Source organism: Thermobia domestica, chromosome 1 (assembly GCF_964235325.1).
Source record: "Thermobia domestica chromosome 1, izTheDome1.hap1.1, whole genome shotgun sequence".
NCBI classification, from domain to species: Eukaryota; Metazoa; Arthropoda; class Insecta; order Zygentoma; family Lepismatidae; genus Thermobia; species Thermobia domestica.
The window spans coordinates 69,861,290-69,875,565 of NC_137454.1; the positions used below are offsets into that span (position 1 = coordinate 69,861,290).

The following is a 14,276-nucleotide window of genomic DNA, read 5'->3' on the forward strand; positions in this document are numbered from 1 at the left end:
CCTGCGAAATTGTTGTGTTGACGAAGTTTTTGAATTTGCATAAAAAGTATGGCATGGAGTTTGGGGTGGTTGGTGCGAATTTTTTTTCATTGGAATAGTGGCGTAGCCTGCGATTTAAATATCATGGTTTCATTTCCTTATACAGTTTACTCTTAACCAAAATGATATTACAATATCTAAAACTTGCCAATCTTATGTCGTATCTTCCAATTTTAATAGCTAACAATTTCGATAACTTGCACTTAACTGTAACTAATTTATTAGACTATATTAAATACTTAAAATACATGATATTCCTATTAAGTATTTTTATAAATATTGTTTTGACTTTTATTCGTTACAGGTACTTCCAAAGAAATCGGTTCCGATCACCTTCGGAATATCCAACTTAGGAAAATATATCCTCTATTATTACTGGGAATTTGACGAGCAGGAAGCAAAAAGAATGAATTTCAGTTTGACGTTTTCTGTTAAAAGAGGTCATGTTATGCCGCAGCTTAAAAGTGAAGTCACCATGAGTTTTATGCCTCTGCGCAAAACAACTGTTTGTGGTTTTCCTGTTACGCTTAAGGTAATCATTAGTTTTGTTGAGTTTTTAAAACACAATAGGCTTGTACAATTATGTGCATGAAAGTGTATTACATTACTTTAACTTCATCATGTCTTTTCACACTGACTACGAAACGAATGAACTTATTCGAGTACTAGCTGAAATACCAAATTCTTCCCATGGGTCAGTTAAAATATCTATGTAAACAGACTGAACAACGAAAGACAAAAATACGGTCATTTTCTACCACTTTTACATGTCCCGGTAACTCTCCTCCCCTCGCAGGTGACCCCGGCTCGCATACAATGGTAGCTGAATTTGAAAGTCATCACTAATAGAAGTATCACCATTGATCTCAGCGACCGCGAAAACTATGGATTTGACACTATTATTGGTCATTTAAATTATTTTTACTTGTCTCGGTATCCCTCCCCTCCCCCCCGGCCCGCAACCGAATTGGGTGAATTTGGAAGTTAATGCGATCGGAGTTTCACCATTGATCTCAACGACAGCGAAAACTATGAATTCGGCACTAATATCGGTCATTTTTTACTACTTTTACATGTTCTGGTAAACGCCTCCCTGAGACCCCCTGGTTCGAATTAAAAAAAAAAAACGCTTCGTCTTGGTCTGGGGCTTAGACAAAGGTACCCGTGACCAAAATTTGGTAGCTCTTGGTCCATTCGTCTGGTCCTCAGGTCGCACACAGACACACGGACGGACAGACACACACACACACACACACACACACACACAAACAAACAAACAAACAAACAAACAAACTCTTTTATTTTATTTATATCAGATTAGATTACAACTCGACAGCAATCGCTTAATATTTGAGATGCTACAATTCAGTGTTGTCAATTTGGGGGAAAAGTCACTAACTCTAGTGAATTCGACTTCCAAAGTATAGCGATAAAAAATCGATTTTCAGATTGGCGACTTTTTTGTAATATAGATACTAATGACGATTTGGCGATTTACTAAAAACGATTTGGCGATTTACTAATGGTGATTCGGCAACTTCCTTACCAATATAGCAACTTTCGTTGCTAAAGTGGTCCATTCGTTCCTAATTTATTTTTAAAAAATAAGTATGTAAAATGGTTATACGTTCTTGCAGACAACTAACGTATCCACCAAGAAGTGTTCTTTTATTAGATGTAATAGCAAGATTCTGGTTCAACTTTAAAAGTGGTAAACAAATTACCGAATACTTCTGAATCCAAGACGAAGTTTTTTGTCACAATTTCATGCCACAAAATATGAGGTCGTCCTGCTTTAGCGACATACGATGTGAAGGTTCTCTTTATCCAACAGAATCACGAGCTTCTATCAAGTTCTAACCTTACTTTCTTCCTCGCCTCTTCCAGTAAAAAAGACTAAGAGAGGTCTGTATCTGACTTGACTGTTTCTTTAGTTTTATAGTAAGCTCTGAAAATATAGCCAGTACTTGCTGTAGATGTACTTTTTGTAATTCTTTGATTAGAAAATGGGGAGAAAGTCATCTTGTATTCAGGAATATATATGGAAATATAAGTAACTACAGATATAAAAACATCTGGTTAACTCACCAAGGTTAGAATTATGCAAGTAACTCAAAATACACAAATTATAAAACAAAAAAATGGCAGTAGATGAGACTGCTACAAATTTGGATAATTCTAAATATTGCAAAGATCGGAATTCAAAAGAAATCCGAAATCTCAATTTGGTTCAAGAATGCAGTCGAAATTTGATTTTGTATTACAGAACGAGTTTTAAGCAGAACATATGCTTTATACAGATGTAAAACTAAAGTTCCAATTTTGTCTATTACTCATTGTATGTTGCCAGTAATGTTGTATGACATATTTTTTTATCTTTTCTTTATATGTATCTTTTTTATTCTTTGTTTCAGGTTAATAGAGGACCTACGTACAAACTTCACATAAGTGGGATTGGAAGAACTCCACCTTGTACATTCTCCTTCATGTCTTACAATTTTGGCCCTTGCCTTATCCAGACGTCGAACACTCCTTATAATATTGTTGAATTGATAGTGGAGAGCTTTTCTGAAGAACCAATAATGTTAGTTCATAAAGAAATATATTGCGAATAATTTTAGTTACACAGTAAAATTAACGTGTTTTAACACTGTTTTGTGACAGCTATCAATCTAAAACACTTAAAAAAAAAAGCTATCAAATGAAGACTTGGCTAGTGTATTTTTAAAAGAAACTGGAACTTATATTAACCCATGCAAACAAATGTAAATAAACTGCTTTCTAATTGAGCAAGCTTTCCAATTAGTCAAAATGGAACCACTAGTAAAGAATAATCTCTCACTAGTTTCACCCTGTTCCTGAAGTTTCCTTGAAACAAATTGCAGGTCATATGCAAGCTTTTGAAAGGTTCTATACCAGACACACTTTTACCTTTCATCTACCTTTGTTTTCTTTCGAAATATCTAGTTTTAAAACAATTTCGACCCATAATCTTTGCCAATTTCTCAGCTTAGCGCTATTCTCTACGGATGCTTCTCACATGTGCTAAATGTGGTTTCATACTAATCTTATCCCCATATTGATTTCATTCCTAAAACCTCTGTTTCTCTCAATCATCAATGACTCCCTTACCTTTGTTGCCCTTTCTGACCAACATCCTGAGGCTTTAGGGCCAAAATAACAGTACCTCTCGATAAGGCTTGACGAGCACTTCCTATTACATCTATTGGTCAACGTCTACTTTATGAGGCTGGTCAACGTCTTGGCAATGCAACCGTGAATAAACCTTTTTATATTCGATGGAAAATGTTTACGCTATCATGAATTTTAAAATAAGTAGTAACTATATGATAAAACCAGTATCAGGAGTAGCTAAGATCTCTAGTCCAGTCATCTTCGAGGCGGGATAAATTGGTTGGAATTTCTTGTTTTGTGCAAGATGTATTTGTACGATAGTCTGTAAGCATTTGAACTATACTACGCGACAAAACATCGCCAACTTTTTCCTCGAAGGTCAAGATCTAAGGGTTCACTTGTCCCTACCATAAATCCTTCTTTGTAACTAGAATCCGGCGTTGCCGCTCGAACTCACATTGAACTTTTTTCAGCTGTCAGTATGACTAACCCCACTACGGTTATCATAGTAGCATTGTACTGCGGTTCTTCCGTCTGGCATCCGTAGCTTTTACTAGGCTTTGCAATCAGCCCACGTCATATGAAATAGAATAAAGCTATTTTATTCTACTTGTTTAGCTTAAAATACAAATTACTTTGATGTAAACTATGTCGGGAAGCATGTAAATATTACCGAAGAGAGCAAAACTTCTCTACTCCCGATCTAAGCCTTTGTATTATGTTTCCTCCATAAGTGACGTAAAGGCAATGATCTAAATAGAAGAGGGGGGGGTATGCATGATATACTTCTTTAGATCTCCCACTTCGAGCACTGCGTAAAGAAATAGCAACACAGTTTAAAAGCCGATATCTTCCTATCTCGAATATTTTCAGTGTGTGGCCGATGGTTGTTGTTGAGTTGAGTTGAGTTTGAGTTTTTTGTCCCGTTCAGCAGCGAGGCTATATGAGACGTGGGCCTACTGATTAACGTGAAATCCGAACCACATGAGCTCCCGCCGGGAATCGAACCCGGGTCTCCCACGCCAAAGCCGCGTACGCTAGCCGCTTAGCCACGGAGGAGCTCTCGATGGTTGTTGCAATGCGCCATTGGTTAGGCACAATCCGTCATGAACCGTAGCTCCAGGGAGTCAGTTTAGCACTTCCTTATATTTCCTTGCAAATTTCCTCACTATTTCAATATGCATTTATTATTTTACTACTAACGCCCTAGCTACACTGGAATATCACTACCCGTGAGGTCAGCGAAGTGAAGCAGTGCCGGGTCTGGTCAGAGGAAAGATAAGTGTGATCATTCGTAGTCACCAGATTGTGTTGGCGTTGCAGCGTTTACTCAGCGTCGTGAGGACAATTCAGGGGAATAGAAGCAAACCCTGTTAAATCCATTTTTTCAATTTTGTTAGGGAACGAAGACAAAGTGATGCCCTTATGTTTCAGAATTATTGATTTTTTTTTTTTAGTGGTAGATTTGACTCATCTGTGACCATTAAAAAAAATCAACAATTCTGAAACATACGGGAGTCATTTTTTCTTCGTTTCCTGACAAAATTGAAAAATTGATTTAGCAGATTTTGCTTTTATACCCCTGAATTTGGAAGCCACTTGAAAGAAAAAAGTAGCGAACTGCAGTCTATGAAGCCAGCATTAAAGGCGAGGATAGCCGATGTGCTGACAATACATCATCCCACAGTCATCAGTGCCATAAGTCAAGGCCTCCTAAGGGCTGTTGCGCAAGGAATTTAGTTATTATTATTCTAAAGATTCTGAGTGTTTGTTTGCTCTGCTCATAAGAACATTATTTATCACTTTATGATATAGTTAGGAAGGTGAACAATTGATCAGTTCCATTCTAATGTGATGCATCACGTGTATAAAAACTGGACAAACTGCGAAGTAGGATAGTACACACAGGAAATTAGTAATGGTAGCTTCATTATTCAGATCCCGCATACATTAATAAATATGAGGAACTTTATACTTAATAGAATGCTTTTTACGCCATTTCTTTTTTTTAAAAAAAAGTTTAAATTTTCATTATAGTATTATTCACGGGCCTGTCAAATAATAATAATAATAATAATAATAATAATAATAATAATAATAATAATAATAATAATAATAATAATAATAATAATAATAATAAGTTAACCCAGAATACGTCACTGGTATAGTTATTAGTTAAACTAATTAAACTAATATCAACGTAATTGTGAAAGTTTTGTTTTCATGGATATATATATATACAGTGGCGGATCCAGGATATGATCAAGGGATGGGCTAAACCATAATTTGCCGTTTTATCCAGTGCAAAGCAGAATTGAAGCCCATTTTATCCAGTGTAAACCTGAGCGTCAAGGGGGGCTATAGCCCCTTATCTCCCCCTTGGATCCGCATATATATATATATATATATATATATATATATATATATATATATATATATATATATATATATATATATATATATATATATATATATATATATAATGATTAGATGTAATTTCAGTATAATCAAGTATTCCAGTTAGAAACAAAATACAGTACTTTTAACTTGATGTTTTAAAGAATAGAGTTGGGAATATGCACACAGTAATATAATTTTCCCGCTTCTTCAAAGACTACACAGATGCACAGATGTCAATTTAGGTATGTCGTCTCGTGGGAATATTAGAGAACCCCTGAGGCGTGTCCCTACTTTGGCTCTCTTTAGGTGGCGATGTTTGTTTGTCTCTGTTTAGCTAGTTTTGGATGCACAAAGTGAGTGTAGTGTGATCTGTCAACATGTCTGAATTTTTCCGTCCGTGGTTGCAGGAGCATTCCTTGCCAGAACAAGAAAATAATCTTCCAGGTCCCAGCCATCAGAATGAACGAACACCGACCAAGAAGAAAGAATATTCGATCGGGAGCGGTTCGAAAATGAGAAAACAGAGTGTGTGTATTGTGAGAAATGTATGCGAGTATGTGCGTGATATAGTAAAAAGTGGGGGTATTTTGCCAAGTAAAAACATAAATAAAATTACAGCAGACGCAACTGGTGTTAATATAACCACAGTGAGGAAAATTTCCGCGATTCAGGATGTTTCATCATATAAGACACCTACTAAACAAAAAATCAATAAAATTAAGTCGTCCTTCGATAAGATAGATGATTTTACAAGAGACCTAGTCCGACGAACGGTGTATGAATTCTATATGAAAGGAGAATCACCAACAATACGCCGTTTAGGGAAAGCGATGAAAGAAAAGACTGCCGGGACGGACTATGAATTTCCATATTCTGACAGGACTTTGCGAAGATTACTGCGAAGTATGGGTTTCTCACATAAAAGAGTTCTCCGTAAAACGGCTAGATCCGAGTCTGTAGAAATAGTTGCGTGGAGATTTCGCTACTTAGAAGAAATAAATAGACTGCGTGGAGAAGGATATAGTGATGTATATTTGGACGAGTCGTGGTTCGATACGAACACATGCAAAATGAAAAACTGGAGTGATGACACAGACAATTGCACAGTTGCAACTCCTGCGTCAAAAGGAGAAAGAATTGTAATTGTGCACTGTGGTGGGCGAAATGGCTTTGTTCAAGACGCTCTGCTAGTAACACATCGAAACATGTTAAATGTCCCAGCCGACTACCATGGCACCATGACCTCACAGGTTTTCGAGGAATGGTTTGTTAATTCTGTGTTACAGCGATTGGAAGAGCCATCCGTTATAGTGATGGACAATGCCAGATACCACTCGCGAATTCTCAACCCAATTCCTAATATGTCGTGGCCAAAAGAAAAAATAATTCAGTACATGATAAATCATGGAATTAGTGTACCTCAGCCAGTTCCAATAAAATCTGTTTTAATGAAACTTATTCGGGAGACATCACCTAGAGAACCAAAAAAAATTCGTAATTGATGAACTTGCTCTTTCGCACGGGCACATTGTTTTAAGATTACCGCCATACCATTGTGTGCTCAACCCTATAGAGCAAGTTTGGTCAGAAATAAAAAGGCGTGTTGCATCTTGCAATTTAAAAGGTCGTCCAGCATCAGAACTTATCTCAGTTTTGAAAAATGCAGTGGACTCTGTTACTCCTGAAAAATGGAGAAACTACATAAGACACGTCGAGGACATTGAACAAAGTTATCGTGTTTTGCAAAATGTTTTTGATGGAGACAAGGATCATGTTGTCATCGAGATAGATCAATCGTCCTCAGAAAGTGAGGATAACGGATATGAGGACATGTTTTAAACTCTTGAAGGGGTAAGTTCCAATTTTTATTTTATTTTTTTATATGAGAATTTTAAAAATAATCAATCAGGTCTGATATGGTGCTTTATGTGAGATGGATTCTAAGTTGCATGAAGGGCATAAACAAGAAATAATAATAATAATAATAATAATAATAATAATAATAATAATAATAATAATAATAATAATAATAATAATAATAATAATCCTATTTATAAAAGACTAACATTAGTGCATTACGCTAACTCCTAATAGTAAATCACGTTCATGCTCATTGCAATAATATAATGCAATAATTTAGATTTGAGCATTTATATTTATGTGTCCGCAAATTCGTTGGTCGGCAAATTAAAAAAAGAAAAAAAAAGAAAAAGTGAATGCAAACAATTAGAGCTCTTAAGTATGATTTTAACCTATAATTAGTGCTTGAACTTTTCGGGTAAACAGTACCCGCACGATACCCCTTGTGTTTGGTTTACTCGATCCTTAGACCTGATAAACCCGTTTGGCCTGTTTGGACCGTTTGAGCCGATAGACTCGTTATGAGTTCGTGCATGATAGTTAGAACAATTTATGTTACGATAATAAAGTGAAACAACACATCATTTACAATCTTGACAGAATAAGTTTGTTTTAATAAAAACGGGGTTATCAGGCCAACCCCATTCAAGTACGGTTCAATCGGGCAAACCCGATTCATACGGATAAAAATACAATATCGGTCCAACGGGCGGTCCAGAATCGATTCTATTTTCCGAGCATTACCGAAAATGCACAGTAGCCCGAAACGGCTCGGGCGTAAAAACTACTATATTATTATTATTATTATTATTATTATTATTATTATTATTATTATTATTATTATTATTATTATTATTATTATTATTATTATTATTATTATTATTATTTTAATAGGAGAGCAAATTACTTGTTGAATGACCTGTACGTATTTTATCCCTATTTTAAATGGTTATTCTGGTTTTATGTATCTGCTTATTGGTTTGCAACACTCAGAGAAAGAATAGTTCGAGACTTCAGCGGCTAAGCTTTTGTAATACCGGCAACATCCAACTGGTTGACAAACCGCACGTGGCCGCTAACAACCATATCACAGTTTTACTGCTGATAAGAAAACTTGGTTTAGCTTTGAAAAACAGTATATACAGATTTCAAATTCTACGGGGCCGCGGTGGTTCAGTAGTAGAGCGTTCACCTCTGGTGTATGGGGTCCCGGGTTCAAACCCTGCTCCCGCCAAGTGAACTTTGTGATGGACAAACACCGTGTGCGTGGGTTTCCTCGGGGTTCTCCCGTTTCCTCCCACTTTCTTCATTCCACCATTTCATTCATTTCTCGTCATCACCGACTTCTTTAGCCTAGCCGGCATAAGCGTGGGACGTAAAACTCAAACATTTCATTTCATTTTTTCAAATTCCAATGAAATTCGAAGCCTAATTAATAGTAGACCCCATTCTTTATAACCTTTCGGTATTGCATAAGGCTGTAAAGAAGTATACAACACTTAACTAAGTATCAAATGGAACTTATCCAATGTTGAAACGGAAACCCATCCTAACTCGATAAGTAGAAACGAATTATGTTCTCATTTTTCTTTTATTTTCCAATTATTATTTATTGAAAGGATTGGCAATATTTATAAACAGTGAGCAAACCTTAGAAAATGAAATGAAATGAAATTGTTGAGTTTTACGTCCCACGGTTATGCCGGTTAGGCTAAAGGAGACGGTGATAATGAGAGATGAATGAAATGGTGGAATGAAGAAAGTGGGAGGAAACGGGAGAGCCCCGAGAAAACCCCGCACAGAGCAAACCTTAGAATAAATTCAAGTAGTCTATATGCTGGACTAGTAAATTTCCCCTCTAGCGAAAAAAAAACGCCCTTCGTCGATTTTTAACAAATCTTAGTTATAAATATACACTGCACTTACTTTATAACGTTCCTGGGTTCGATTCTTGTTCGTCCCTGTTCGCTAGAGGGCTACTTTGTAACATTATTAAGGTTCATTTCCTTTTGTCCCGGTTCAAGAATACATTCTATAACGTTCACGGGGTTCAATCCCTGCAAACGGAAGATGTCTATTTGTAATGTGTCCTAGATTTTGATTACTGTTAGGTTCTATTTGAGAATTAACAGTTGTTTAACACTGATTTAGTCTCAGTGTTTTCTCGGAAATACTAACTAGGCCAAATATATAGCTGCTAGACTATACGGCTCGGATCACTGAGTTCGGGTCAGAAGAGTTGGACAATATACGCTATAACTCGAGAACTAAACATTTTCACTTAACCAAATTTGAAATGTTGGTAGATCTTAACAAGCTTAATAAGCATGTGAAACACCGCGGCGTGTAAGCTTTTGGTTCTTGAGTTATTGACTATCAAACTTTGGGTTTTGATTCAAGTAAGTCCAAATCCCAATTCTGATGGCAAATAACACGAGAATTAAAGATATGCACAATATAATATTTCATATTTCACAAACTAAGCTCATAAAGATCTACCTCCGTACGAAATTTCGTCAAGATCGAATGTTATCAATCACTTTTAGTGAAATTTCTTGATTTTACTGAGTTCAAATTCTACTTCGACTAACTTGGAACTGAAGATCTGTTCAGCATAATATATCATACTATGCTTGAACATGTATAAAGCTCATCAACTTCTTTCACCATTTCCAATTCATTGGTCAAGATCGGATAGATTTCGTTGATCGCAGTTTAGTAAAATTTCTTCATTTCACTAAGTTTAAACACAAATTTGGTGCTCAATAACTCGAGGATGATTTATTTGTACCATAATTTTTCATGAACTAAACTAACTATACGAAGTTTACTATCATATGAATTAGTCAAGATCGGATTTCTATCGTCAATAGCATGCTGCATATAGTGGTGTTTCACTAAATCGAATCCCAACTTTGACGACCAATAACTCAGTAACCAAAGGCATGCCCACTATGATATTTCATATGTATACTAAAGTTGTGAAATTCTATCATCCCAATTTTGGTGAAGATCGGACAGATCCATCAATGGTATTTCAGTGAGATTCCCAGATTTCACTAAGTTCAAACCCAAATTCGATGGCCAACAATTAGGAAACTAAAGATTTGTGCACCATAATATTTCATACTATGCCCAAATGTGCACAAAAGTCGTCAACCATACCAAGTTTGATCAATATTGGAGGGTTTTATCGATCCTGATGTATTAAAATGTCTTCATTTCACTAAGTCCAAACACAAATTTGGTGATCAGTAACACGAGGACCAATTATTTGTATATCATGTTTCATGTACCTACTAAACTACATGAGGTTTGTCATTGTATCAAATTTGATCAAGATCTGATTGTCGATACCATACCACATACAATAACCCTTCATTAAGCTGACCCCAAATTTTGGTGGCCAGTAACTCAGACACCAAAGGTTTGGATACCATAATATTTCTTATATGTAGTAAGCTTGTAAAGTTCTATCACCATACCAATTCACCATACCAATGCGAACAGAATTCACGACAGAAAAAATATAATTTTTAGAATTAGTTACATATTAGACCGGTAGATGGCATACTTGCTGATAATGATTTTTCCAGCTGCAGTTTGTCTCTGTTTTTACCGATAGATGCGTAATATCATTGGATTCTTTCTCCAGCACTGTCGAAGAGCTTATAAAATTTCTGATTTCGCAAAATTGACTACGTTATAAATTATGAAATGTAGATAATGCCACGAATCCCTTAAATTTCTTCACGAGTCCGCGGACCACCAAATGGAACAGACTGCACTATAGTATGAACATTATGATATTGGTTATCTAATTGTGTTAACTTTACGTAAACTGAGTTATGCTGAAACCTGTCCTTAACAGAAGTAAAATATAGTACAGGATTCCACTAAGTACAGATTTCTCTGCATTTTGCAAAGATAGAATTGATTGTTTTGATAAAAATACTCTTATAAAGATATGTCCGGATTTTCAATAGATTCAGACACATCATATATTGTATATATATTTTATCTATCATGTAACTTTTCAAGAAATTAATGAAAAACATTCCTTATTTTCACCATTGCAAAAATATTGTAAATACAAATGACCATACCACTAACTGGTAACATTTCTCCTAATATTTCTCCGTATATATACCACCCTCTTATAAATTTCTTAGTTTTAATTTAACGTTCAAATATTTTTTTTGAAATCTCTTTTGAAAAACGACAACCATTTCATTTGTTGAAATATCAGTTGTAAATTCATGTTTAAAAGAAATTTCTTCTACTAAAAGTATAGAGTTGACATGTTTCAGAGAGATATGTAGGAGAATAATCTGAAGTTGTGCATTAATTTTAGTAATGTTAAAAATAATTTTAATAAGTAGTAATTTTAGAACAATTTTTCCATCGATTTAATTGATTTACAAAACCAAACGCACAAATATATAAACAAATCTACACACTTATAGTGATATATTTATATATAGGAATGATTGTAATGAAAGAACTGTATGAAGCTTTTGTTTTATTATTATTATTATTATTATTATTATTATTATTATTATTATTATTATTATTATTATTATTATTATTATTATTATTATTATTATTATTATTATTATTTAAAGGTATTATTACAACACCTCAACAGTACAATTTATATATAAAGTATATAATCTAATACTAACTGCAAGACTAATTACACAAATTCAATTCAATATTCATAAATATTGGCCACTAAAAGTGTACCGAAATGTAAATATTGGCCGAAATGTTATTCCGTTTAATATAGATATATAGTGAAATAAAATTGATTTGTCCGGTTTTAATAATCTCTGAATTTATTTACTTTCTAGGATTGAATATTTGCCATCAACAGAACAGTCTAGCTTTAAAGTAGATTTTTCAAACGGCGTTCTAATTCCCGGCGAAAAGTTAGCTATACCTATAGCATTTATTCCTAAGCACAAATGTTTTGAAGAAAGTACCTTGCTGTTTCTTTTAAATGGCACTGAAGAAAAACGAGTACATGTTTCTGCTGAAGGCGTATTCATGCAAGTATGTAACTATTATGAAACAAGGAGAAATTTACCTTCTAGTAATTAAAATTGAATGCACTCTTCCATTTGTTTGTCAATATAGTAGGAAAAAGTAATGCAATTGATAATGTTCTTGAAATTGAGATAAAATAATCTGAATAAGTAAATTATTTTCACTTCCTCCTCTGTTTGGTATGATTTAGCGGGGGGGGGGGGAGAACTAGTTATTTCCAATACCAATGAGAGTGAGCCATTTCCACTCTCATTCTATTGTGAGTAGTAACTCTAATCAACGTAACTCCTTTTGGTTCGCTGTGTAGTGTACAAATGAAAAATATGAATGCAATTGTTTGAGTGAGTTTAATGTGATTTCAATTCTCTTTGGATGTTGGAGTGTATGTGTGTGTTTTCAAAGTGTCTTACCAAAATACACCATTTGCCATGGAACGCAACATCACATATGAGCAAGACTAAAGACCTGTCTATTCCAATTGGTACTGTAACACCTCAAACTTCTATATCTGCGGAGTGATGGACCTGGTGACTCCTGTTAGTCTGAGGTGATGGACCTGATGGACTTCTACGTGACAGCAGTTATGGCGGTTTGATCTCTCTCTTCCTCTGGATGGTGTCTGATTCAATTGAGAGCTGTCTGTTGGTTTTTGATTACGATTGTGAATATTGACTAAACTAACATTCTTTCTCTGACTCCAAATCAACTTTCAAGACAATGAAGAGTGAGTCCTGTACTGACTGATTGGTGACCAGCAGTCCGAAGACTAATAATCAGAATGTCTACGACGGGATAGACAGATCTCGGAAAAGACCATGGGTTCTCCCAATCATAATGTTTTATATAAATACATACTTCCTTGTTTTTCCGTTGTTCATCTTATTCTTGAATTGGGTTCTTTCTTTATTATTTTGACATCAGATCTGTGTCACCTCATGATTTGCTCAATAAGATGAAATTATGATAACTCGTGATTCTATTAAGCATTCCTTGAAAACACACAGGAAATTACAATGTCAGTATTTTCTAGCAGTTCCGCGTTACAACATGTTTACGCGTTTTCATTTCTATTCTCTTAGTCTATAATGCCTTCGTATTATTTTATCTTTTAAATTTTCTTCCTTGTTCCTGGTGCATTGATCAAATTGACATTTGAACATTGAACTTTACAATTTAGAATATTTTGACAAATACAGAAAAATCAATACATTATCTTGAATGGAACGAAGTAATCAATTTCAATTATTGATAGGGAAAAATAAGCTTTCTTTAAGTTTTTATTTGATTAGGGACATTTTTAGTATAATGAAGAAACATTTTTGTGTATATATTCACTTTGTAGCGAAGTGGTGACACATTACTCATATTTTTTACATAACCAATAGCGATTTTCGAACAATTTTTGAGACTATAAGACTTAATATACGACGTTGAAGTCTGTGGCAACGTTTCGAGAATAACGGATTCCCTCCTGAAGCCAGATATCTAAACACAAATTCACATCAACAATCTTTTATTATTTCTTGAAGCAGAAACTACTGTCAACCATTTATGGAAAATAATAAAATGATTAGACTTGAAAATATTTAATAACTTTCACTCAAAAGAAAAATGCCGATACACTTTGTAATTTTTGAGTTATGCTACCATGTGATTAAATATTTTTCGGCTTGAGGTAGGGAATTGTTTATTTTCGAAATATTGCCCCGGATTTCAACATAGGAGTACTTGGACATTCAAATAAGTTTTAGATTACTTCAGTATTTGCTCCATTCAGTGGAGAGAGCTCCAGT

General features: G+C 34.8%; 1 protein-coding gene across 1 annotated transcript in view; it reads left to right on the top strand.

Annotated features, from left to right (window-relative positions):
- Positions 1-14,276, top strand: part of LOC145685811 (hydrocephalus-inducing protein-like) — a 461,224-nt gene that overhangs the window by 390,739 nt on the left and 56,209 nt on the right. Inside the window, exons 45-47 of the mRNA XM_081758381.1 lie at positions 344-571; positions 2,454-2,623; positions 12,288-12,489. Coding sequence (XP_081614507.1) covers positions 344-571; positions 2,454-2,623; positions 12,288-12,489 — 600 coding nt within the window. The remainder of the gene's footprint in view (positions 1-343; positions 572-2,453; positions 2,624-12,287; positions 12,490-14,276) is intronic.